This window comes from Scyliorhinus torazame, chromosome 14 (genome assembly GCF_047496885.1).
Source record: "Scyliorhinus torazame isolate Kashiwa2021f chromosome 14, sScyTor2.1, whole genome shotgun sequence".
Taxonomy (NCBI): Eukaryota; Metazoa; Chordata; class Chondrichthyes; order Carcharhiniformes; family Scyliorhinidae; genus Scyliorhinus; species Scyliorhinus torazame.
This window is the reverse complement of record NC_092720.1, coordinates 195,288,110-195,314,483: the sequence shown is the minus strand read 5'-3', so window position 1 is coordinate 195,314,483 and position 26,374 is coordinate 195,288,110. Positions and strand designations below refer to the sequence as shown.

At 45.5% G+C, this 26,374-nt stretch overlaps 1 protein-coding gene across 1 annotated transcript in view; it reads left to right on the top strand.

Annotated features, from left to right (window-relative positions):
• Positions 1-26,374, top strand: part of LOC140389104 (uncharacterized) — a 152,717-nt gene that overhangs the window by 44,496 nt on the left and 81,847 nt on the right. Inside the window, exons 9-15 of the mRNA XM_072473263.1 lie at positions 17,185-17,211; positions 21,513-21,548; positions 21,955-21,972; positions 23,022-23,057; positions 23,460-23,477; positions 25,561-25,596; positions 25,996-26,013. Of these exons, the coding sequence (XP_072329364.1) occupies positions 17,185-17,211; positions 21,513-21,548; positions 21,955-21,972; positions 23,022-23,057; positions 23,460-23,477; positions 25,561-25,596; positions 25,996-26,013 (189 nt within the window). The remainder of the gene's footprint in view (positions 1-17,184; positions 17,212-21,512; positions 21,549-21,954; positions 21,973-23,021; positions 23,058-23,459; positions 23,478-25,560; positions 25,597-25,995; positions 26,014-26,374) is intronic.

Sequence of the window (26,374 nt, the reverse complement as noted above, 5' to 3'; positions counted from 1 at the left end):
AGATTGCCTGAACATTGAAATGTAGTAAAGGTAAACCAACGATTTAAGAAATGAGAGAGTCAGGGATTATAGTCCTGTTCCCCTAAAATCAACGGTAGATGAAATGCAAGAATCTATTTTAATGATGTGACTATTGCTGATATAGGACAGTTAGGACGGATTTATGAATGGGTGACCATATTTGTAAAACACATATTTTGCTAACCTCGTGAAGATTTATGAATGCTTTAAGTTCAATTAATAAGTCGATTAATTGTGATGAATGGGGTACCACAAGGGTCACTGTTTGGAATCCAGATATTCACAATCAATATCAGTTATTTCGATGTACATTAGCAAGTTACTGAAGACGCAAAACCTAATGGAAGTCGAAGTTGGTAGGAGAATGCTAAGAGTTGTCAAGGTGATTTAGGCAGGTGAACGAGTAGGGGCGACAACATGGCAGGTATAATACAACAAGGGGGAATGCAAAATTATCCACTTTCGTAAGAAAACAGACATGAAAAATATTTATTTAACTAATGTTCAAAGAGATAGGATGTTCATGTTCATAAGTCATTGGCATCTAACATGCAAGCGCAGCAAGCCATTAAGACAAATAGTCGTTCACAATTTTGCATCGGGATTTGAATATAGTCATGAGGAAATGTTGCTGAAGTCTATAGAACCTTGTTATGGCCAAATCTGGAATGTGCAGTTATGGTGTCCTTTTGCAAGGGTCGAAATATTGACAGTAGAGTGGTTACCAAGGATATTCGCCGGTATTATAGGGGGATTGGCCGGACTTCCCTGTGAGCAATGATTGAGGAGACTGTGCCTTTATCCTCTGGAGTATAGAAGAATAAGAGCTGATCTCACGAAATTGTACAAAAGTCTTCCAAAGTTTGCAAGTGTAAAAAAACAGGGTAGATAATTTCCTGGCTTGGACGTCTAAACCCATGATGCATGATATTTCGGACACATATGAGGAGGTATTTCTTCAGTCAGAAGTTGATAAATCTTTGCAAATGTCTGCCACAGAGTGTTGTGAATACGTTTCATTGAATGTGTTGCGGCGGCACCGTGGCACAGTGGTTATCACTGCTGTGTCACAGCGCCAGGGCCCAGGTTCAATTAGAGTCTCGGGTGACTGTGCGGAGTCTGCACGTTCTTCCCATGTCTGTGTGGGTTTCTTCCAGGTGCTCCGGTTTCCTCCCACAGTCCAAAGATGTGCGAGTTAGGTCGATTGTCCATGCTAAACTGCCCCTTAATGTCCAAGGGTGTGCAGGTTAGATTATGGGATTACGGGGAAAGGTAGGCATGGACACTTGTAAATGGTTAGAGTGCTCATTCGAAGGGTCGGTGTAGACTCGATGGGCCGAATGGTCTCCTTCTGCAGTGTAGGAATTATATGATTATCTCAAAAAGTCGATAGGTCACTAGGTATCTGCGACATTAAAGGAGACAAGGATAGTGCCGGACAATGCTGCTGAAGTACAAAATCAGCCATGATATTGTTACATGAAGGAGTCAGAATCGCCTGCACATCCTCTGATATACTTATGTTCATAATCAGTGAGAATCGACTTCTGGCCTTATATTGGAGTTAATCTCATTGATGAAGCTGCCGCAAATGATTAGGCTCCAATCACGAAACTATGGAATTCTGGATTCCCGGGGCTGTCAACCACAAAAACGACCTTCCTTTACGGCCCTTGTTATAATCCAACAATTCTGTTGCTTTTCCATTGTTTGCCTTTGATTTCCATTTTACTAGGTATCCTTGATGCTATAATCTTATCAATGCTTTCTTGATGTTCATTGCGGCCGCGGCACTTCTGGAACATATGTCTTTCACTCACGGTTTGGCCAAGGTACTGACAGCTAGCGCTTGTAATATCTCCAGTGAGCATTGCCGAGCAGATTGTTTTCTGATTACGTGGCTTATTGGGATTGTTTCCAACAATTTGTTGATACTTGAGAGTGGACTGATATAATTCATTTCTTTCGATTTTCCCACACTTGTGTGCCAAGTGTGGGAAATTCCCAACTTTGTCGGATATTTGCAAGTTTTGTTGTTTTACTGGAATTACTTGGACAATGCGATGGCTAGTTCTGGAGAACCAATAGTCAGTACTACAAACGGCACAATTTCATGAGCGATAGCCTTCCCTGTATCCAGCGAATTCAGGCATGTATTTGACCCGCATAGCTTGAATGGCATTGGCTGAAGATTGGCGTTTATATTCCAGGGATGCTCAGGAGAAACAGGGATATAACATCCGATCGGAACCGATGACTGAAAATAAGTGGAAATGTTTCTGAGTGTTACTTAGCTTTGAAATGTAATTCATAGCTAAACGTGCGAAGCTTGTGACGTGTTTTCCTCTGGCTGGTTGTTTAAGGTTTATTACCATTCGCGATTGAATGTGGAAGGATTGAAAAGTTTTGATCTACTCCAATAGTTGTGGGAGCTTTGAGTTCTGACGACACCAGGTGGATTCTGTTTTTTAGCATGTATCTCATCTTACGTAGTAGATTTGGGAGATTGGCAGCTCAACTTTACGTGAACCTGGCTTTTGTTTCCTGCAGTCGGCCTGAATGATAGTTGTCCCAATCGCTTCGTACTAAATTCAAGATAAAGGTTATGCCACCCGAGGAAGTTACAGGTTAGTTTATAGAATTTTGCTGCTTATGATGTGCAGTTCCTCACAAAATAAAATATCTGGAATCTAATATTCCAGTCCGACGCAGTTCAAGTGCACAACAGGTGGAGCGGATTTATTGGGTGAAGATAAGACCTAATCTCCATAGCGCATGTATGATGTTCACTTCTAACAACGTTGCCATTGTCAACTGCACTGACTGTGACAGATAAATTGGCAAAGGCAGCGGTAAGCAGTTTTCACCATCACTTTGTTTGTCTAACCACATGCCCTTTGTTCCGTCTGGCACTTTTGACCTGCATTAATCAGTCAGCACCATTAATGACCCTGGTGATGGACTTGACTGCCCAATCAGAGGTCATAGATATATAGATAGATAGAATATAGGAGCAGGAGGAGACTTTTGGCCCTTCGAGCCTGCTCCGCCATTTATCACGATCATGGCTGATTAACCAACTCAATGGACTAATTCTGCTTTCTCCCCATAGCTTTTGATCCCATTACCCCAAGTGCTTTATCTAGCCGCCTCTTGGATATATTCAATGCTTCAGCATAAACTACTTTCTGTGGTAAGGAGTTCCACAGGCTCACCACTCTTTGGGTGAAGAAATGGCACCTCATCTCTGTCCAAAGTGATTTACCCTGAATCCTCAGACTATGACCCCTGGTTCTGGACAACCACCATGGAAAACATCTTCCCTGCATCTACCCTGTCTAATCCTGTCAGACTTTTATAAGTCTCTATGAGATCCCCACTCATTCATCTGAGCCGAGCCAAAACAATCCTAATCTAGTCAATCTCCCCTCAAGTGACAGTCCCGTCATCCCTGGAATTAGTCTGGTAAACCTTCGCTGTACTTCCTCGAGAGCAAGAACATCCTTCATCTGAAAAGGAGACCAAAACTGCACACAATATTCTAGGCGTGGCCTCACCGAGGCCCTATGTAATTGCAACAACATATCCTTGCACCTGTACTCGAAACCTCTCGATTTAAATGCCAACATACCATTAACCTTCTTTACTGCCTGCTGCATCTGCCTGCTTACCTTTAGTGACTGGTGCACAAGGACCAGGCCCCGCTGCACACTCACCTCTCCCAATTTACAGCCGTTCAGGTAGTAATCTGCCTTCCTGTTTTTGCTCCCATACTGAATAACCTCACACCTATTCAAATTATTCTGCATCTATCATTGTTTTGCTCACTCGCCCAACCTATCCAGATCATGTTGTAGAATCCCAGCATCCTCGTCACAGTTCACACTCACACCTAACTTGGCATCATCTGCAAACTTTGAAATGTTACATTTTATTTCCTCATCCAAATCATTAATTTATATTGTGAATAGCTGCGTCCCACACCAATTCCTGTCGCACCCCAGTAGTTACTGCCTGCCAATTTGAAAAGGACACATTCATTCCTACTCTTTGCTTCCTCTCTGCCAACCAGTTTTCTATCCATCTCAATATACTTCTTCCAATCCCATGCGCTTTAATTGTGCGAAAGCAGGATGAGGCTATTGAGTTGGATGAGCAGCCATGATCGTGATGAATGGTGGAGCAGGCTCGAAGGGCCAAAAGGCTTCCTCCTGCTCCTATCATCGATGTGTCTACATGGATCTGTGTATCGTCGATATACTTGCCATGTAGAAATGCCGCTGCACTCCGAGGTTTCCGTTTGTTTAGGGGCCACTCAAAATCGCCATTTTTGACATCCATGTTCCGACCTCACCATGTGCGGCCTGTTGCAACCTACCCTTTCCCCTCCGGCTCCTGCCCGTCGGCCTTCTATTGTTCTTTTCCCACAATGTTCGTGTCCCTGTGAACATTCCTCCGCCCCCCCCCCCCCCACTCCCCAAATTTCCCTCCTCCTTCTCCCTGATCTAGCGTTTTATCCCTCCCTTTCGGCAGGCACTCTCACGCTGTCAGGAACTGTGCCCCTCTCGTTGTCCTTCCCCGTGCTAGCATTCCCGTTAGTCCCGTTCTGGTACTTTTTTTTCTCGTCCACTCCTTCCTGGGGCAACGTCACCTCGCGTCCATTATTACTGTTGCTACTACTTCCCTAGCCCATGCTTACATACAAATTCACTCTGCTTCACCCAGTATGATGAAATAATGTTGTTTATTCTGGTAGGGTAACTATTGTTTGACACAGCATCCCTAACCGAAACTTGCTTTTAAACACGGAGTTTTTTGCTCCATTCAATTTGCCCAGGTGCTCGGCCTGGTACATTGGGGTGAGTGCCCTTCCCTTTGCAAGAGTTCAAGATTCGTTCCTTATCTTGGAACCAATGGAGCTTGATGTCAATGGCCTGCGCTGCTTTTCCTGTTTTAGGCCATGGCCAGAAACACCTGGCGGCTTTGCACTTCTGGAGGCATGGCGAAACAGTCGCCTCCAAGCATTCGTGCCACATACTCCATAGGGTTCTGCCCTCGGTGCCCGCAGGAAGAACCAATATTCGAAGATTCTGGTCGCCTGGCTGATTCTCTATGTCCTCCACCTTCTCCACCAGAATCCTTGGGTCGCCATCAGCGTTTCCACATCCGCACCCAAGAGGCGAGCCGGTTGCCTTGATCGGTAGCCGCCTGCTCAAGCTCCCGTATCTTGCATCTGCAGCCTCCGCTTCATCCAATCCAATGCCTCCTTGGAGGAAGCCACGGCAGTGCAACAATAATTTCGGTTTTTTATGGCGCCTCTATGCTGAAGGAGTTCCTGCGTTATGAGTTCAATGCATTGGCCTATTGGCGCGAAGGGCGGAATTGGTCTCGGCGACATTGCTTCTACAGCCAAGTTCCGTTGTACCTCGCTCCAGCGTGACCCCCGTCTCTATTTTTCTCTCCTGACTCCTGCTGGAATTACCATCGTTCTGGCCCTTTGGCTGGTTTGAGGCCATATTTCCGCTTCAGTGGTGGTTTCGGAGAAGGGTGATGGTGGTAGTGGTGGTGGTGGGATGGGGTATGCTGCTTTAGTGGTCAAGTTTCGGGCTAAATGTGCCTCACTCCAAGTTTCCAAGAGGATAGAACTTTCCTGCGTCTGCTCAGCATATCCCCGCCACCGAAAGTAGACTGTATACTATTCTGCAACCATTTATTGTAGACCTTTCCTGCTAGTGGGGCGGAATATACCCAGTAATGTGATCGGAAAATATGAGTCATTGACTAACCGATTGTGCGGTGTGCTTGAATTTGTCACGTTCATGCCCATTTCGCTGAAGGGTTATGCAAGTCCCCAGAATGTGCATAGCTTTGGCATGTCGATCTGGTGCCTGCTGTACACGACACAATTACTGATTGTGCTCTGGCATTTCACATGATAGCGTTGAGCGTCATCAGAAAATAGTAAGGATAGGAGAAGCAGCAGGCGATTCAGCCCATTAGGCCCACGCCACACGGTAGCACAATGGTTATACCCGTTGCTTCACAGCTCCAGGTTCGATTCCCGGCTTGGGTCACTTGTCTGTGCGGAGTCTGTGCGTTCTCCCTGTGTCTGTGTGGGTTTCCTCCGGGTGCTCCAGTTTCGCCCCACAGTCCAAAGATGTGTAGGTTAGGTGGACTGGCCATGCTAAATTGCCCTCAGAGTCCAAAACGTTTAGGTGGGTTTACTGGATTACGTGGATTACGTGGATAGGTTGGAGGTGTAGGCTTAGGTAGGGTGTTCTTTCCAAGGGCCGGTGCAGACTCGATGGGTCGAATGGCCTCCTTATGCACTGTAAATTCTATGATTCTATGATTCATTACGATCATGGCTGATTACCCAACTCAATAGTCTAATCCCGCTTTAGCTATATCCTTTGGTCCCCTTCGCCCTAAGTGCTGTATATAACTGCTTCTTGAAACCATACAATGTTGTGACTCAACTACTTCGTGTGGTAACGAATTCCACAGACTCAAGACTCTCTGCGTGAAGACTTTTCTCCTCATCTCTGTCTTAAATGGTCTATCCCGTGTCGTCAGACAGTGACTTCTGATTCTGGACAAGCCCACCATCGGGAACATTCTTCCTGCATCACCCTGCCCAGTCCTGTTAGAATTTTATAGGTTTCTATGAGATTCCCTCTCAAGTTTCTGAACGCCAGCGAAGACAATCGTTTTTTAAATAATTCTTTGTATTGGCATTTTCCACATTTATCAACAGTTATGTACAATTTTTGGCGCGTTAATTTATTGTATTATACAAAAAGCTTCATCCTGTCCTCCCGTTAATTTACTTTATGTACATGTTGCCGCCCTGTGGCTCGGCCTTTGGTCCCTTCCACCCCCATCCAGTTTCTCCCTGCCCCCCTCCCCCCCGCCTTCTGTCCTCTCCCTTTCCGTCCCTCCTCCCTTTTCTTCCCCCCACCACCGTCGACTTCGGTTGTGTTTGCTTTGTGGTCGGAGAGGGCGGGTTGACCCCCTCGCACCTGGTTTCCTTTTATGTGGCTTTCCAACCTTTCCTCTTTGTCCTCTGCCCCTTTCCCTCCACCCGGTTTGCGCATTCCTTTGATACCCCTTCTATCTTTGTTTCCCCCTTGTCATTCCTCTTTTTCCTCCTATCTCTCTCGTTTTTCTATCTTACTCTTCGTTGCTGGCCTCAACCAGGTTTTGGAACAGGCCGACAAACTGCCCGCAAGTATCCATGACGCCTTCCTCCGACCCTCGGATGGCATACGTAATCTTCTCCAGGTGGATAAATTCTGAAAAGTCAGCGAGCCAGTCTGTAGCTGTGGGTGATGCTGCCGATCGCCAGTCGAGCAGGATTCACTGGCGTGCAATTAGGGAAGCGAATGCTAGGGCGTTGGCCGTCTTCCCCATGTGTAGCTCTGGCTGCTCCTTTACCCCGAAGATAGCCACAATTGGGCATGGTTTCACCCTCACCCCACAACCTTGCACATTGCCTCGGAGAAGGGTGTCCTGAACCCAGCAATTTTGAGACAAGCCCTAAACATGTGGGTCTAGTTGGGCGGGACCCTCTGGCACCGTTCACATTTGTTCTCCACCTCCGGGAAGAACCTGCTCATTCGAGTTCTGGCCAAGTGCGCTCTGTGCAGCACTTTGAGCTGCATTAGGCTGAGCCTTGCGCAGGAGGAGGTGGAGTTTGCCATGCTCAGTGCTTCGCTCCAGAATCCCTACCCCACCCCTGTTCCCAGTTCGTCCTCCCATTTCCATCTGGTCTCGTCCAGTGGTGTTCGAGCTCACTTCAGCAACTGTCCGTACATTTTTACACATAGTCCCCCCTCTTTGCTGCTTGTGCCTATCAGGTCCTCTAATAGTTATGTTTCAGGGGGCCCTGGGTACCCCACAGTCTCCTAGCAGAGGAAGCGTTTTATTTGCAGGTGCCTCATTTCCTGCCCTTTCGGTAATCCCCACTTCTTCGTCAGTTCGTCCAGTGTCGCCAGTCTATGCCCTACGTAAAAGTACCTGACCGTCAGTGTGCCCCATCTCCATCTTTTGAAGGTGGTCTCCAGCATGGCGGGGGGGGGGGGGGGGGGGGGGGGGGGGGATTTGTGATTGCCGCAGATGGGCGCCATGGGGGACATCTTAGTTAGTCCGATGTGCGGTCTCAGTTGGGCCCACGTTCTCAGCATGGTTGCTGCCACTGGGCTCGTCCTGTATTTGGTCGAGGGGGATGGGGGTGGCTGCTATAGCCAGGGCTCCGAGGGTCGTTCCTTTACAACAGGTCTCCTCCATCCGTACCCACTCTGAGTGCGGTTTGTATAACAATCCCCACACTCTTTCTGCCGTTGCTGCCAATGGTAGTATTGTAAGTTCGGTAAAGCAATGCCACCTTTTATTTTCCTTCTTTGCAGTGTCGTTTTGTGAATTGTCGGGTTCTTACCCCCCCCCTCCCCCAGCCCTCCACACACACAAACGCCATGGTTAGGCCGCCTAGAATTTGGAAAAAGGCCTTGGCGATGAAGATCTGTTGGATCTAAACAGGAAGAGGAACCTTATCAGTACGTTCAACTTGATTGTCTGCATTCTCCACGCCAGGGAGAGTGGGCGTGAGCCCCACTTCTGCTGCTCCTTTTGTACTTCCTCCACCAGGATGGTCAGGTTCCACTTGTGGACCTGTGTCCAGTCGATGGCTATCTTGCTATGTGGGACGTGGACCCATGGAGGTACCTACACCCAGGAGAAAAATAATTTTCATACTTCCCACAAGTGCACGAGGTATACACCCGTAATGGAATCTATTCTGGGCCGTTTAGAACGGGAGACCCTCCAGCTCTGTCCCGACCCCAATTGGGTTCACTGGGAATGCCTCACTTTTGCCCAGGTTAGGTTTGTAGCCCGAAAAGGTTTCAAGCTCTTTCAGGATCTGCAGGATTGCCTTCAGTGTCTCCTGTTGTTTCGAGATACAAAGGAACAGGTCGTGGCATGTATGGCAGGGGTATGTCACTCGTATGGCAGGGTGGTGGATACCGGAGCAATACGTCAGAAGGGGAGAAATTGAGGGAGAACTCGGAAATAGGGCCAGTGTGGTTCGAAGGAAGAGCAGACAGGGTCATGTTGCTGAAAACAGGGGACTGGTGGCCTGAAGTGCATATGTTTTAATGCAAGAAGAATAGCAGGTAAGGCAGATGAACTTAGAACTTGGATTAGTACTTGGAACTATGATGTTGTTGCCATTACAGAAACCTGGTTGAGGGAAGGACAGGATTGGCAGCTAAACGTTCCAGGATTTAGATGTTTCAGGCGGGATAGAGGGTGATGTAAAAGGGGTGGAGAAGTTGCTTTACTAATTAGGGGGAATATCACAGCTGTACTGCGGGAGAACACCTCAGCGGGCAGCGAGACTATATGGGTAGAGATCAGGAATAAGAAGGGTGCAGTCACAATGTTGGCGGTTTACTGTTGGCCTCAGAACAGCCAGCGGGAGATAGATGAACAGATAGGTAGACAGGTTTTGGAAAGGAATAAAAGCAACAGGGTGTTGTGATGGGAGACTTTAACTTCCCCAATATTGACTGAGACTCACTTCGTGCTAGGGGCTTGGATTGGGCAGAGTTTGTAAGGAGTATCCAGGTGGGCTTCTTTCAATAATATGTAGATAGTCGAACTAGGGAAGGGGCTGTACTGGACCTGTTATTGGGGATTGAGCCCGGCCAGGTGGTAGAAGGTTCAGTCGGGGAGCATTTCGGGAACGATGACCACAATTCAGTAAGTTTTAAAGTGCTGATGGGCAAGGATAAGAGTGGTCCCAGGGTGAATGTGCTAAATTGGGGGAAGGCGAATTATAACAGAAATAGACCGGAGCTGAAGAACCTAGATTGGGGCAGATGTTTGACGGTAAATCAACATCTGACATGTGCGAGGCTTTCAAATGTTAGTTGAAAGGAATTCAGGAGCGGCATATTCCTGTGAGGAAGAAGGAGAAATATGGCAAATTTCGGTAACCTTGGATAACGAGAGATATTGCAGGCCTCGGCAAAAAGAAAAAGGAGCCGTTCATCAGGTCTAGAATCATAGAATTTTCAGTGCAGAAGGAGGCCATTCGGCCCATCGAGTCTGCACCGGCTCTTTGAAAGAGCACCCTACACAAGCCCACACCCTATCTCCATAACCCAGTAACCCCATCCAACACTAAGGGCACTTTTGGACACTAAGGGCAATTTAGCAGGGCCAATCCACCTAACCTGCACATCTTTTGGACTGTGGGAGGAAACCGGAGCACCCGGAGTAAACCCACGCACACACGGGGAGAACGTGCAGACTCCACACAGACAGTGACCCAAGCCGTGAATCGACCCTGGGACCATGGAGCTGCGAAGCAATTGGGCTAACCACCATGCTACCGTGCTGGGAACAGATGAAGCCTATGTGGAATATAAGGAAAGTAGGAAGGAAATTAATCAAGGAGTCAAGAGGGCTAAAAGGGGTCACGAAATGTCATTGGCAAATAGGGTTAAGGGAAATCCCAAGGCTTTTTACACGTACATAAAAAGCAAGAGGGTCGTCAGGGAGAGGGTTGGCACAAAGAAGACCCGGGGAGGGAAGCTATGCGTCGAGCCAGAGGAAATAGGCGAAGTACTAATTGAATACTTTGCATCGGTATTCACCAAAGAGAAGTAATTGAACATAGAACATAGAACATAGAACAATACAGCGCAGTACAGGCCCTTCGGCCCACGATGTTGCACCGAAACAAAAGCCATCCAACCTACACTATGCCATTATCATCCATATGTTTATCCAATAAACTTTTAAATGCCCTCAATGTTGGCGAGTTCACCACTGTAGCAGGTAGGGCATTCCACGGCCTCACTACTCTTTGCGTAAAGAACCTACCTCTGACCTCTGTCCTATATCTATTACCCCTCAGTTTAAAGTTATGTCCCCTCGTGCCAGCCATATCCATCCGCGGGAGAAGGCTCTCACTGTCCACCCTATCCAACCCCCTGATCATTTTGTATGCCTCTATTAAGTCTCCTCTAACCTTCTTCTCTCCAACGAAAACAACCTCAAGTCCATCAGCGTTTCCTCATAAGATTTTCCCTCCATACCAGGCAACATCCTGGTAAATCTCCTCTGCACCCGCTCCAAAGCCTCCACGTCCTTCCTATAATGCGGTGACCAGAACTGTACGCAATACTCCAAATGCGGCCGTACCAGAGTTCTGTACAGCTGCAACATGACCTCCCGACTCCGGAACTCAATCCCTCTACCAATAAAGGCCAACACTCCATAGGCCTTCTTCACAACCCTATCAACCTGGGTGGCAACTTTCAGGGATCTATGTACATGGACACCTAGATCCCTCTGCTCATCCACACTTTCAAGAACTTTACCATTAGCCAAATATTCCGCATTCCTGTTATTCCTTCCAAAGTGAATCACCTCACACTTCTCTACATTAAACTCCATTTGCCACCTCTCGGCCCAGCTCTGCAGATTATCTATATCCCTCTGTAATCTGCTACATCCTTCCACACTATCGACAACACCACCGACTTTAGTATCGTCTGCAAATTTACTCACCCACCCTTCTGCGCCTTCCTCTAGGCCATTGATAAAAATGACAAACAGCAACGGCCCCAGAACAGATCCTTGTGGTACTCCACTTGTGACTGTACTCCATTCTGAACATTTCCCATCAACCACCACCCTCTGTCTTCTTTCAGCTAGCCAATTTCTGATCCACATCTCTAAATCACCCTCAATCCCCAGCCTCCGTATTATTTGCAATAGCCTACCGTGGGGAACCTTATCAAACGCTTTGCTGAAATCCATATACACCACATCAACTGCTCTACCCTCGTCTACCTGTTCAGTCACCTTCTCAAAGAACTCAATAAGGTTTGTGAGGCATGACCTACCCTTCACAAAGCCATGCTGACTATCCCTGATCATATTATTCCTATCTAGATGATTATAAACCTTGTCTCTTATAATCCCCTCCAAGACTTTACCCACTACAGACGTGAGGCTCACCGGCCTACAGTTGCCGGGGTTGTCTCTGCTCCCCTTTTTGAACAAAGGGACCACATTTGCTGTCCTCCAGTCCTCTGGCACTATTCCTGTAGCCAATGATGACATAAAAATCAAAGCCAAAGGTCCAGCAATCTCTTCCCTGGCCTCCCATAGAATCCTAGGATAAATCCCATCAGGTCCCGGGGACTTATCTATTTTCAGCCTGTCCAGAATTGCCAACACCTCTTCCCTACGTACCTCAATGCCATCTATTCTATTAGCCTGGGGCTCAGCATTCTCCTCCACAACATTATCTTTTTTCCTGAGTGAATACTGACGAAAAATATTCATTTAGTATCTCGCCTAATTGGTGGACGTTCAGTCTGGACCAGGGCGTGGACATAGCCTGGGTCATATTGAGATCCAAAAAGATGATGTGTTGGGCGTCTTGAAAAATATTAAGGTGGATAAGTCCCCAGGGCCTGATGGGAACTACCCCAGAATACTGAAAGGGGCAAGAGAGGAAATTGCTGAGGCTTTGCCAGAAATCTTTGGATCCTCACTGCCTTCAGGTGAAGTCCCGGAGGACTGGAGAATAGCCAATGTTGTTCCTTTGTTTAAGAAGGGTAGCAAGGGTAATCGAGGGAACTGCAGGCCAGTGAGTGTTACGTGAGTGGTAGGGAGGCTACTGGAGAGAATTCTTCGAGACAGGATCTACTCCCATTTGGAGGCAAGTGGCCGTATTAGCGAGAGGCAGCATAGTTTTGTGAAGGGGAGGTCGTGTCTCACTACCTTGATAGAGTTTTTCGAGGAGGTCACTAAGATGATTGATGCAGGTAGGGCAGTGAATGGTGTGTATATGGACTTCAGTAAGGCCTTTGACAAGGTCCCTTATGGCAGAGAGGTACAAAAGGTGACGGGACACGGGATCAGAGGTGAGCAGATGGATACAGAACTGGCTAGGTCATAAAAGACAGAGGGTAGCAATGGAAGGGTGTTTTTCTGATCGGCGGGCTGTGACTAGTGGTGTTCCACAGGGATCAGTGCTGGGATCTCTGCTGTTCAGTGTATATATAAATGATTTGCAGGAAAATGTAACTGGTCTGATTCCTAAGTTCCCGGACATCACAAAGGTTGGTCGAACTGCGGATAGCGATGAGGACTGTCAGAGGATACGGCAGGATTTAGATCATTTGGAGACTTGGGCGGCGTGATGGCAGATGGAGTTTAATCCGGACAAATGTGAGGTAATGCATTTTGGAAGGTCTAATACAGGTAGGGAATATACAGTGAATGGGAGGACCCTCAAGAGTATTGACAGTTGGAGAAATATATTTGTATAGGTCCACAGTTCACTGAAACGGGCAACAGAGGTGGAGAAGGTAGTCAAGAAGGCATACGACATGCTTGCCTTTATTGGCCGGGGCATTAAGTATAAAAAATGGCACCTCATGTGGCAGCTGTATAGAACCTTAGTTAGGCCACACTTGGAGTATAGTGTTGAATTCTGGTAGACACACTACCAGAAAGATGTGGAGGCTTTAGAGATGGTGCAAAAGAGATTTCCCAGGATGTTGCCTGGTAGGGAGGGCATTAGATATGAGGAGAGGTTGAATAAACTTGATTTGTTCTCACTGGAACGAAGGAGGTTGAGGGGCGACTGATAGAGATCTCCAAAATTATGAGGGGCATAGACAGAGTGGATAGTCAAATACTTTTCCCCAGGGTAGAGGGGTCAATTACTAGAGCGCATAGGTTTAAGGTGCGAGGGGCAAGGTTTAGAGGCGATCTACGTGGTATGTTTTTTACATAGAGGTTAGTGGGTGCCAGGAACTCGCTGCCGGAGGAGGTGGTAGAAGCAGGGACGATAGTGACCTTTAAGCGGCATCTTGACAAGTACATGAATAGGATGGGAATAGAGGGATACAGACCCCTAGACGTTTAGAAGATTTCAGTTTAGACGGGCATCATGGTCGGCCTAGTCTTGGATGGTCGAAGGGCCTGTTCTTGTGCTATACTTTTCTTTGTTCTTTGTTTTGCCATCCACATAGAGTGAAACCCTATGCTCTCTGTCTCTTCTCTGGTCGCCCTTCCAGATTTTCGCATCCCACAGGGTTATGACCAGCGCAAACAAGAGTGGGTTCAGTGGGCAGCCCTGCCTCGTTCCGCTCTGCAGCTGGAACTATTCATACCTGGTGGCGTTATTTCAAACGCTCGCCTTGGGAGCGTTGTACAGGTGTCTCACCCAGGTGGTAAATCCAGCTCCTAGCCCAAACCGTTCCAGTACCTTGAGGAGATACTTCTTTTCGACTCTGTCTGGCCTTATGTGCACCAAGGAAACAATCACCTCTGGTGGTCTCTCTCCGGGGGTGGGGGGGGGGGCGGTGGGGGGGGGGTGGGGGGGGGGGGTCACTGTTACATTCGGCAGTGGCCTGATGTTTCCAGTGAGTTGCCTACCCTTGACAATGCCCATTTGGTCCTCTGCGACCACCTCCGGTACGCAGCCTTCCAGCATATTGGCCAGGACCTTTGCAAGCATTTTCGCATCAATATTCAGCAGCGAAATGGGTCTATATGATCCGAATTCCGTCGGGTCTTTATCCTTTTTGGGTATACGTGCGATTGTGGCCTGCGGTAGCGTAGGTGGCAGAATGCCCCTTGCCAGAGAGTCAGGAACATGTCCCTTAGGTGTGGTGCCAGAGTTGGTGCACATTTGTTGTAGAATTCCGTCGGGAACACGCAGGGTTCCGGGTCCTTCTCCGCCTGCATGAAGCTGATGCTGTCCATGATTTCTCCTAGATCTATTGGTGTTTCCAGCTCCCTCAGACTGCCTTCCCCCATAATTGGTACTTCCAGTCCGTTGGGGAACTGATTCATCCCTACGTCCCCATCAGGGGGCTTCGAAGTGTGCAGCCCCCGGTAAAAGGTCTCAAATGCTTGATTGACCTCTTTTGGTTCGTTTACCAGTCTGCGTCTGATATTCTTTATCTGGGATATTTCCCTCGTGGCTGCCTGCTCTCTCAGCTGTGGCGCCAATAGGCGCCCAGCCTTGTCTCTGTGTTCTTGACGGTCCCCCGTCTCTGGCGGAGTTGGTACATTGCTTTCCTGGTGGATAGCAGGTTAAAGTCCATTGGCAGCTTTTTCCTCTCTGCCAGCAGCTTAACGGTCGAGGCCTCGGAGCACTTTCTATCGACTTCCAGAATGGAGTCCACTCGCTGATGCCTGGCCACCCGATCTTCCCTGCCTCTGTTTGCCTTGTTGGGTATGATTTCTCCGAATCATGGCCTCCAGTGCCGCCCAAAACGTGGAGGGTGAGGCCTCCCGTTTTCGTTGTTACCAACGTAATCGCCTATGGCCCGCGATGTTTGTTGGCAGAAGGCCGTGTCAGCCCGGAGGTCCATGTCCAGCCTCCATGCGGGGCGCTGGGCACGGCCCGTCTCCAACTTCACGCCCATGTGTGGTCGGAGATAACGATCGTAGAATATTCCGCTCCCGTGATCCCTGGAAGCACCGATTTCCCACTGCAAAGACGTCGATACGGGTGTACACCTTGTTCACTTGTGGGAAGTATTAAAATTATTTTTCTCCTGGGTATAGGAACGCCTATGTCCACTGCCCACATCTGCTCCCAGTTCCATAGCCATGGCAGTCTTTCTTCCTGTTCTGGGGTTTGAACGGTCGGTCTGTGGGTCCTGAATGCAGTTGAAGACGCCCCCCATAACCAGTCAATGTCGGGGTTTCCGTCATGATCTTTGTGAATTCTGTGCTGTCACAGGTGGGAGCGTACACATTTACCAGTACCACCGGTGCCCATTCCAGGCCACCACTGACCATGTCCCCCTGGGTCCGTAACAGTCTTGTTTATGTAAACCTCGTCCTTTTACTGATCAGTGTGATTATTCCCCCACTCTTCGTCAAGTAACATGAATGGTACGTCTGTCCAACCCAGCCTTTCCTGACCAGAATTCGGTCCTTCTCCCTCAGGAAGGTCTCTTGCAGGTAAAGTATGTGGGCCTTTAGGCTTCTGAAGTGGGCGAAGACTCTGGGCAGTTAAGTCCCCGTACATTCCACGTAACAACCCTGGTGGGGGTTTCTGACCCCCCCTTGTCCTGCGGGATCCCCATACTTACCTGGTGGACGCGCCCCTGCACTCCGGGGTTTCCCTTTGTGAGGGGGCCGTCCACAATGGCCGAAGTCGTCGCTTTCGCAATGAGGTCGGGCCCCTGCGCTTCGTGTTTCCCTTTGTCCAGGGGGCACCCAACATGGCCACCAACTATGTGTACGCCACGTTGATGCGCCCCTACACTCCGGGGTCTCCCTCTGCCCAGGTGCCCTCCCGAGTGGCTACAGGCGGCGTCATCATGGTTGCTCGCCCTGCCCCATGCCTGCCGAGGTCTGCACATGTTTCTTTTCTTAGCCTTATCCTTTGTTGTTTTTCTGTCCTGCGCTCCCCCAATCCCCCTTCTCCCTTCCCCTACACCCCCCTTTAACCCCTCTCCCTCTATCCCCCCATGTATTCTCCCCCTTCTGCCATTGCATTACTGTAGGCGGGGAGACATGCGTCGGGCAACTAACGTCAATATTGCAGAATTGGGGATCACATGAGTATTTTTATGCCAAACGTCTACATTCACAAGCACCATTACTGATCCTAGTTTTCGTTCAAATAATATTCATTAGTTGAAGTTAAACTTCATCGCCTCCACGGTATGAATTGCACTATTATCTCTGGAGCATCAACTTCGGCCTCTAGATCAGAAGTAACATACATTATCACGAGGCGTACGTTCCCATGCTTACAGCTGGTTGTCTGTTTTAAAATTTAAAATATACAAGGAAATCGCGCAGTCATCCGAGTAAAATAAAATATATGTGCAGAACTGCAAAGGACATTTTTTCCACCCTAATATCAAAGTAAGTTCTACTTTACCATGAAAGATTTCAGGTTATTTATTTCCAAATGAGCAAGGCATCTTTTAAAACTTGGAAACTAAAATTCGATACCGTGGAAGACAAAATAAAAAAATATGCAATACGAATCTTTATTTTTTAAAAAATTGCCTTTGGTCTTACACCTCTGATAAAATACCTTGCTATCTGGAAAAATCTCGAATTAATCAAAATCCGTTGTTGATAATTTTCCCTCAACAGAGGACTTAGTAGTTGAAAAAGAAAAAGGTACGTGATTAATTAATTGTTCTCATATTTTTCTTTTCAAAAAGTTCTGCACTTTTTCTAGCTTTCACATTAAGATATAGAAGACGTATGCTCGAATACAAGATATTGACGTTGAATACTGCTTTATGGTAGGAATTTAGTATCTCCGAAATTTACATGTCTTCCCGAACCGACTGAGAATCTAATGGTACGCTTAATATTAAGATAACATGCTGCCAGTGATCTGCGACAAAATTATTGATACATTCTTTAATGAACATTTAAACTGCATTTCTGAGGAGATAATTGGTTGAACTTCTCAATATCGTTTCACATTTTGGTCTGCTTAAAATTCTATCCTTTGGCATGAGATATAACTGAATGCGTGTATTTAACCAATCGTGGAGCAAAGCTATTTTCTCTGACACGGTTTTATCATGGCTCCCCTTTCATCACTAATGTCTTAAATTAGATGCTTTTCATTTTTATGAATGCATTTTATCTGAATGCAGATTGTTTTTTTAGTAATTAATATAGCTATTGAGAGTTGAGAATGTACTTCTCGTCTCAGTCTATTCATCAAGGACTGATATGTTCTGTTGTTGCAAATTTTTCACTTATTTACTTCGTGACGATATATTCCATCGTTTTGTGATGCGTATTGGTGCAAAATGCCACTTCCAAATCAAATATATTGGGCATGTTTCTCCGGTTTCCAACCGCATGTTTTGTCAGCGGCGCACCGTTCGCTGGTGGTGGGATTTGTCTCTAGCCGCTTTGTAGCCGCTCCACGCTGCCGGTGGGCCTCCGAAAGCCAAAGAAACCTTCCCTGAAAGTTCCTCACTCCGTGGATTTTCCGGCACCCCAAGCTGCTTGTTACTTGCCAGCACGCCATTTGCTGGCAGCGGGATTCTCGACTCCAACCGCTTCAACCACCGGGGACCTGAGCGCCGGAGTACAGGAGGGCGTTTTGGAACAGCTTGTGATGGAGCCCACGAGGGAACAGGCCATTCTGGACTTAGTCTTATGTAATGAGCCAGACTTGATTAAAGATCTTAAAGTAAGGGAGCACTTTGGAGGCAGTGATCATAATATGGTAGAATTCAATCTCCAATTTGAAAGAAAGAAGGTAGAATCAGATGTAAAGGTGTTACAGTTAAATACAGGTAACTACAGGGGCATGAGGGAGGAACTGACGAAAATCGACTGGGAGCAGAGCCTAGTGGGAAAGACAGTAGAACATCAATGGCAGGAGTTTCTGGGAGTAATTGAGGACACAGTACAGAGGTTCATCCCAAAGAAAAGAAAGGTTATCAGAGGGGGGATTAGGCAGCCATGGCTAACAAAGGAAGTTAGGGAATGCATCAAAGCAAAAGAGAAAGCCTATAATGTGGCAAAGAGTAGTGGGAAGTCAGAAGATTGGGAAGGCTACAAAAACAAACAGAGGATAACAAAGAGAGAAATAAGGAGAGAGAGGATCAAATATGAAGGTAGGCTAGCCAGTAACATTAGGAATGATAGTAAAAGTTTCTTTAAATACATTAAAAACAAACGGGAGGCAAAAGTTGACATTGGGCCCCTCCAAAATGACGCTGGTAATTTTGTGATGGGAGACAAGGAAATAGCTGAGGAACTAAATAAGTACTTTGCGTCAGTCTTCACAGTAGAAGACATGAGTAATATCCCAACAATTCCGGAGAGTCAGGGGGCAGTGTTGAATATGGTAGCCATCACAAAGGAGAAAGTGCTAGAGAAACTAAAAGGTCTAAAAATTGATAAATCTCCGGGCCCAGATGGACTACATCCTAGATTCTAAAGGAGATAGCTGAAGAAATAGTGGAGGCGTTAGTTATGATCTTTCAAAAGTCACTGGAGTCAGGGAAAGTCCCAGAGGATTGGAAAATCGCTGTTGTAACCCCCCTGTTCAAGAAGGGAACAAGGAAAAAGATGGAAAATTATAGGCCAATTAGCCTAACCTCGGTTGTTGGCAAGATTCTACAATCCATTGTTAAGGATGAGATTTCTAAATTCTTGGAAGTGCAGGGTCGGATTAGGACAACTCAGCATGGATTTAGTAAGGGGAGGTCGTGCCTGACAAACCTGTTAGAGTTCTTTGAAGAGATAACAAATAGGTTAGACCAAGGAGAGCCAATGGATGTTATCTATCTAGACTTCCAAAAGGCCTTTGATAAGGTGCCTCACGGGAGACTGCTGAGCAAAATAAGGGCCCATGGTATTCGAGGCAAGGTACTAACATGGATTGACGATTGGCTGTCAGGCAGAAGGCAGAGAGTTGGGATAAAAGGTTCTTTTTCGGAATGGCAACCGGTGACGTGTGGTGTCCCGCAGGGTTCAGTGTTGGGGCCACAGCTGTTCTCTTTATATATTAACGATCTAGATGACGGGACTGGGGGCATTCTGGCTAAGTTTGCCGATGATACAAAGATAGGTGGAGGGGCAGATAGTATGGAGGAGGTGGGGAGGCTGCAGAAAGATTTAGACAGTTTAGGAGAGTGGTCCAAGAAATGGCTGATGAAATTCAACGTGGGCAAGTGCGAGGTCTTGCACTTTGGAAAAAAGAATAGAGGCATGGACTATTTTCTAAACGGTGACAAAATTCATAATGCTGAAGTGCAAAGGGACTTGGGAGTCCTAGTCCAGGATTCTCTAAAGGTAAACTTGCAGGTTGAGTCCGTAATTAAGAAAGCAAATGCAATGTTGTCATTTATCTCAAGAGCTTGGAATATAAAAGCAGGGATGTACTTCTGAAGCTTTATAAAGCATTAGTTAGGCCCCATTTAGAATACTGTGAGCAATCTTGGGCCCCACACCTCAGGAAGGACATACTGGCACTGGAGTGGGTCCAGCGGAGATTCACACGGATGATCCCAGGAATGGTAGGCCTAACATACGATGAACGTCTGAGCATCCTGGGATTATATTCATTGGAGTTTAGGAGGTTGAGGGGAAATCTAATTGAAACTTACAAGATAATGAATGGCTTAGATAGGGTGGATGTAGGGAAGTTGTTTCCATTAGCAGGGGAGACTAGGACCCGGGGGCACAGCCTTAGAATAAAAGGGAGTCACTTTAGAACAGAGATGAGGAGAAATTTCTTCAGCTAGAGAGTGGTGGGTCTGTGGAATTCATTGCCACAGAGGGCGGTGGAGGCCGGGACGTTGAGTGTCTTTAAGACAGAAGTTGATAAATTCTTGATTTCTCGAGGAATTAAGGGCTCTGGAGAGAGAGCGGGTAAATGGAGTTGAAATCAGCCATGAATGAATGGTGGAGTGGACTTGATGGGCCGAATGGCCTTACTTCCACTCCTATGTCTTATGGTCTTATAGTACGTTGCCGGGGTGAAAAGTACATTGCAACGGCCGGAGAATTTCGGCCAACGTGTTTAGTTCACGCCTTTCTTAAAACAGAAATATTCTGGTGCTTTCTACAATTTCAGTAACAACTGTCACGAATTGAAGGAAGATGTTCTGGATCCCTGTTTGAATGAGACAAAATGTTTTATTCTAAAGAGATGATACATGAAGACTTTTTACCTGTCTGCTCTGTGTTTAGTTCTGTTTACTTCTTGTGATGAATTTCAGTCCAGGAAAACTTCAAAATTCTGAGACGAGTTTTATAATAAAGTTTTACAAATTTGTTATTGCTTGATTATGCCACTCGATTGTCGTGCTTAAAAACAGACAGCAATGGTCATCTTATTTCATCAGCTTGTATTGAACGCCGGTTTTAACCTGGTAGAAGTGAATGACTAAAAGTAAATCTCAGGCCAAATTTACCAAGCGACCGGATGACAGCGAGAGGCTATTTGACATCTTGGGTAGAATGTTCTCTTTACACTGAATGGCGGTGCAGCTTGTGCAGACGCTGGCCAGAATCGATATCTCAGCTGTCTGATCGTAGATAGATTAATCTGTAGTTATCAATCTGAAATGATATTGTTGTACACTTGACTTTGCACATTCTTCTGCACAATAGTCCGCCTGTGTGCATTCGTTTCATAAGCAATTCTAATAAGCTTCTAGTAAGAGGATGCATCATTATAAATGATCGGTTATGTATCTATTTATGTTTCTGTACAGATCTGTGTCTTCCTTCTACATTTATATGCAATTGCATGTCATAGGTTTGCAGAAACGTTCACCTATTATCTATCTATCTATCGATCTATCTATATATTTATCTATCTATCTATCGATCAATCTATCTATAATCTACCTCCCGAACTACCCATCTGCCCACCTACCTTCCTTTCTAAGTACCTATGGAATAACTGACTGCATGTTTTTATATTTTGCTTTCAGATATCAAACAATGTCAGGATGATGCCGCAAAGATGGGTGAGAAATATTCAGTGAAATGCGCATTATTTTCTTCATGTCACATAAATTATCGAATGGCCGTACAGGTTCATTCAAATATAAATTGCCTTCATTCATGTTCCCTATGCCAGCCTTTGTAATTGACTTGCGAAAGGGGTATTTCTATATTTCATCACCACACGAGGTTTCGCTCTTTACTCTAAAACTAATTCCATACTTTGCATTTCAACAAGTTACATGATGAAAATCCGGCACGGCCAACTGCATAATAGATTTATTATTCAGAGTTACAACTGCCTATTTGATAATCCTGTACTTTTCATTAACATAAAAATGCATCCCTTGCTTGCAGAAAGTAAATAGCTGTGTTCTTGGATTTCGATAACCTTGCGATTAATATTTTTGCATGCTCTCGAATCAACAGAAGCGGACAAGGATAAAGGTAAATGTTTACATTTTCACCACGTTCATACTTTTAGAAAAAAAAAGTTTTAAAAAGCAAATCACATATACTGGTTCTTGGCGCCCTATTTGTAAAGTGGTTACAAACGTTTACCTTTACTCGCGAAGATTTCAATCTACTGGATTCGCAATTGCTACTTCATTTGTTTTTTTAGCGTGGCGAATCCACCTACGGTGCACATCTTTGGGTTGCGTGGGTGAGATCCACGCGGAGATCGGGGAGAACGTGCAAACACTTCAAGTTGATTGACCATGCGCCGGAACCAAGCCGGGTCCGCGGCGCCGTGAGGCAGCAGTGGTAACTATTCAGCTACCGCTGCGTCACTTAAAACCCTCATGGCATCTGTGATTACGCCACAACGTGGCTTGGTCGTTTTGAAATCCTCCAGGTTTGCGTTGTTTACTGACCTTCCTTGTTGCACTATTTCTATGTGATAATAAGAGGGCGAATTTGAGCCCACACTCCCAGCCCACGAGAAAGTCGACGCGGACTGAAGATCCGGAGAAAATCGAAAAACTGCGATTCTCCCTTGGGATTGGCTTATGCAATGTTCACCCCCTCCCCTCCAAACCCTTTGCGATGGAGTAGTGCGAAATGTTTGGTGGGTTCCCTGGAACCTGATTCTAATACATTAGCATGTCATTATCCACACACCCACCCAGTTGTCCATCCGTCCGTCCAACCGTCTGTCTGTCTGTCGTCTGTTTATTTATCTCACTGTCTGTTTGTCCGTCTGTCTGTTTCTCCCAATTTATATCTGCCTGTCTCGCCCTCTATCTATCTTTCTTTCTGTCGGTCCATCTCTCTATTGATATCGTAATCTATCTTGAATATTTTCCAACCCTCACATGCTCCGCTCTCTCACTTTCTGTCTGCCGATCTACCGCCCGACTCGGCAATCGTTAAATAGTCGATTTAATTGAATTCACCAATAACCGGATTCGACGTTGTTACTAATCAAAAAATGACAATCCGATTAGCTGCTGACACAACATTTATGTACAACCATTTCGATATATTTCTTGTAGAAATCAAAAGGGTGACGGATGATGCCGCGAGTATGGGTGAGATAAATTGAACCAACTGCGTACGGCTTTCATAAATTAATATCAATCCTTTAGCGGCTGTACAATAATGAACGGTGAATTTATTTTATTCGATATTGTTGTGGCTCTCTTTGGAATCAGCTGCACACGGTATTTCCATATTTTTCTACCAAACGGAATTCCGCATTTTAGAAAAAAATACTTTGTTTATTTCGGTTTAAACAAGTTATGAAATGCTCAATAGATACGGTGAACTGCACAGTAACACGTTTTTCGAAACCTAATATTGCCTATAAGAACATCTTGAAATCGCCATTTACTTTAAAATATATGTGTCTATTGATCAACCTTTTTATTGTACCGCTAGAATTTCTATAACTCTGCAATAAATATTTTACTTGCTTTCAAAAAAAAAAACAGAAGCTGAGAAGGATAAAGGTAAATTGTATTTCCTCCACGTGGCCATTTTTTCACGAATTCCCATTTTATGTTAAATGCAGATAAATTGCTCTCGTCGTCGTGTTATCGTCGTAAATTGGATATTACAATTTTCCTCAGATTAGAAAACATTCGCTTCTGTCGGGCCAGCAACTTTCCATTCACAATCAATGGCTCTTGCTTCTTCGACCGCTCAGTAACTCAGTGAGAGTCTTTGCGACCGTTTATTCACCTAGGTTTGCGTTTTTTATCGATCTTTGTTGTAGCTCAATTTCAATATAACGATAAGACTGCATCAGCAATTATCTGCACTCATGGCATTATCATTCCACTGAACTACATCAATAGCTTTCTGCCTTTTTCGCTAGCTACAGGTGTTTCCGCATACATTTTCAGCTGCCACTGCCCGCCGGAGTATACATTTAATTATTTGAATGGATATTTATCAAACAGCAAAATATATTACCTGTTACCTTTGAGGAGATAACAAGGAAGTTAGGCAAAGAAGAACCAGTGGACGTGATTTATTTAGATTTCCAGAAGGCATTTGGCAAGGTGCCGCAGAGGAGATTGTTAAATAAGTTAAGAGCCCATGTTGTTTAGGGTGCGATCCTGACATGGATGGAGGATTGACTGACTGGCAGAAGGCAGAGAGTGGGTAGAAAGCAGTCTTTGTTAGGATGGCAGTCGGTGACTAGTGGTGTGCCTCAGCTGTCAGTGCTGGGACCACACATTTTCACAATACACATTTCTGAACTGGAAGAAGGAACTGAAGGCACTATTCCTAAGTTTGCAGATGATACAAAGATCTGTAGAGGGACAGGTGGCATTGAGGAAGCAAGGGGGCTGCAGAAGGATTTGGACAGGCTAGTAGAGTGGGCAATGAAGTGGCAAATGAAATACAATGTGGAAAAATGTGAAGTTATGCACTTTGGAAGGAGGAATTTAGACATAGACTGTTTGCAAAATGGGGAAATGCTTAGAAATGGTGCAGAACAGAGACTTGGGAGTCCTTGTTTACGATTCACTTAAGGTTAACGTGCAGGTTCAGTCGGCAGTTAAGAAGGCAAATGCAATGTTAACATCCATGTCAAGGGGGCTAGAATACAAGACCAGGGATTTACTTCTGATACCGTATAACGCTCTGGTCAGACCCTATTAGGAGTATTGTGAGTAGTTTTGGACCCCGTATATAATGATCCCTGGAATGAACAGCTTCTCGTATGATGAACGGTTGAAGACACTGGGTCTGTACTCGTTGGAGTTTAGAAGAATGAGGTGGGACCTAGTTTGAACTTCCAGGATACTGCGAGGCCTGCATAGAGTGGCCGTGTAGATGATGTTTCCACTTAGAGGAAAAAATAGAACCACAGGACACCATCTCAGGCTAAAGGGATGATCCTTTAAAACAGAGATGAGGAGGAATTTCTCCAACCAGAGTGTGGTGAATCTGGTGAACTTTTTGCCGCAGAAGGCTGTGGAGGCTAAATCCCTGTGTGTCTTTAACACAGAGATAGATAGGTTATTGATTAATAAGGGCATCATGGGTTATGGGGAGAAGTGCGGAGAATGGTGATGAGACAAATATCAGCCATGATTGAATGGCGGAGCAGGCTCGATGGACCAAGTGGCCTAATTCTGCTCCTATGTCAAATGGACTTACTACCTACCTACCTCTCTATCCATCTATCAATCCATCCATCTATCTATCTATCTATCTATCTATCTATCTATCTATCTATCTATCTATCTATCTATCTATCTATCTATCTATCTATCTATCTATCTATCTATCTATCTATCTATCTATCTATCTATCTATCTATCCATCCATCCATCCATCCATCCATCTATCTATCTATATATCTATCCATCTATCTGTCTATCTATCTATCTATCTCTATATCCATCTCTCTCTCACTCGCTCTCTCTCTTTCCAACTATTGGAAAACTGTCAATTTAGCCAATATGTAACCGGCGAGCGGGGTTGCTTCTGCTCCTAATTAAGGATGAACATTCGGGTAAGCTGCTGCTGACACGAATTTGGAATCCATGTTTACATATTTTAACATTTTTCTTCCAGAAATCAAAAAATGTCACGACGATGCCACAGATATGGGTGAGAAATATTTAATCAATTGCGTATTGCTCTCGTGACACGAATGAATTATCTAACGGCCGTACAAGATTACGAAAAGACAAATTTAGTTTATTCGTCTTTCCTAAGCCAGCCTTCGTAATCTATCTGCAAAAGGGGATTTCGATATTTCAGCAGCAAGCTAGATTTCACTTTAAAATAAATAATATTTTGATGATTTACGTTTTAATAAATTATATGATGAAAATCCGTCATGGTGAACTGTAGAACAGGATCCAGACTGAAAACTGTCTATTTGAATATAGCGTGTTCTTCATTGGCCAACACACCGTTGCATTGATTGCACAAAGAAGGATAGCTGTACTGCTTTTATTTGTGTAACCTTGCGATTAATATTTTTGCATGCTCTCGAACGAACAGAAACTCAAAAGGATAAAGGTAAATGGTTACCTTTTGTCTACGTTGACACCTTTAGAGGAATTTTAAGTTTTAAAATGCAGTTTACTTGTTCTGGTTCGTGGCTCCCTCTTGCTAAGTGGATACAAATGTTTGCATTCATTAGCACACACCTGTTACTGTAGTATTAGCATTTCTTGCTTCACTTACCATCCGCATCGCATCTTCTGAATACCTTACTGCCTGCCTTGTTGGTATTATAACAATCGAGGCTTGCCTTACTTATCGATCTTGCTTGCTGTTGCACTTCTATGTGACACCAAATCTTTCCAGCAGCAATTATCTGCACTCATGCTCATAGTCGAATTAATTACCTGTGGTCCTGCACTGGCGTGTGCGTTTG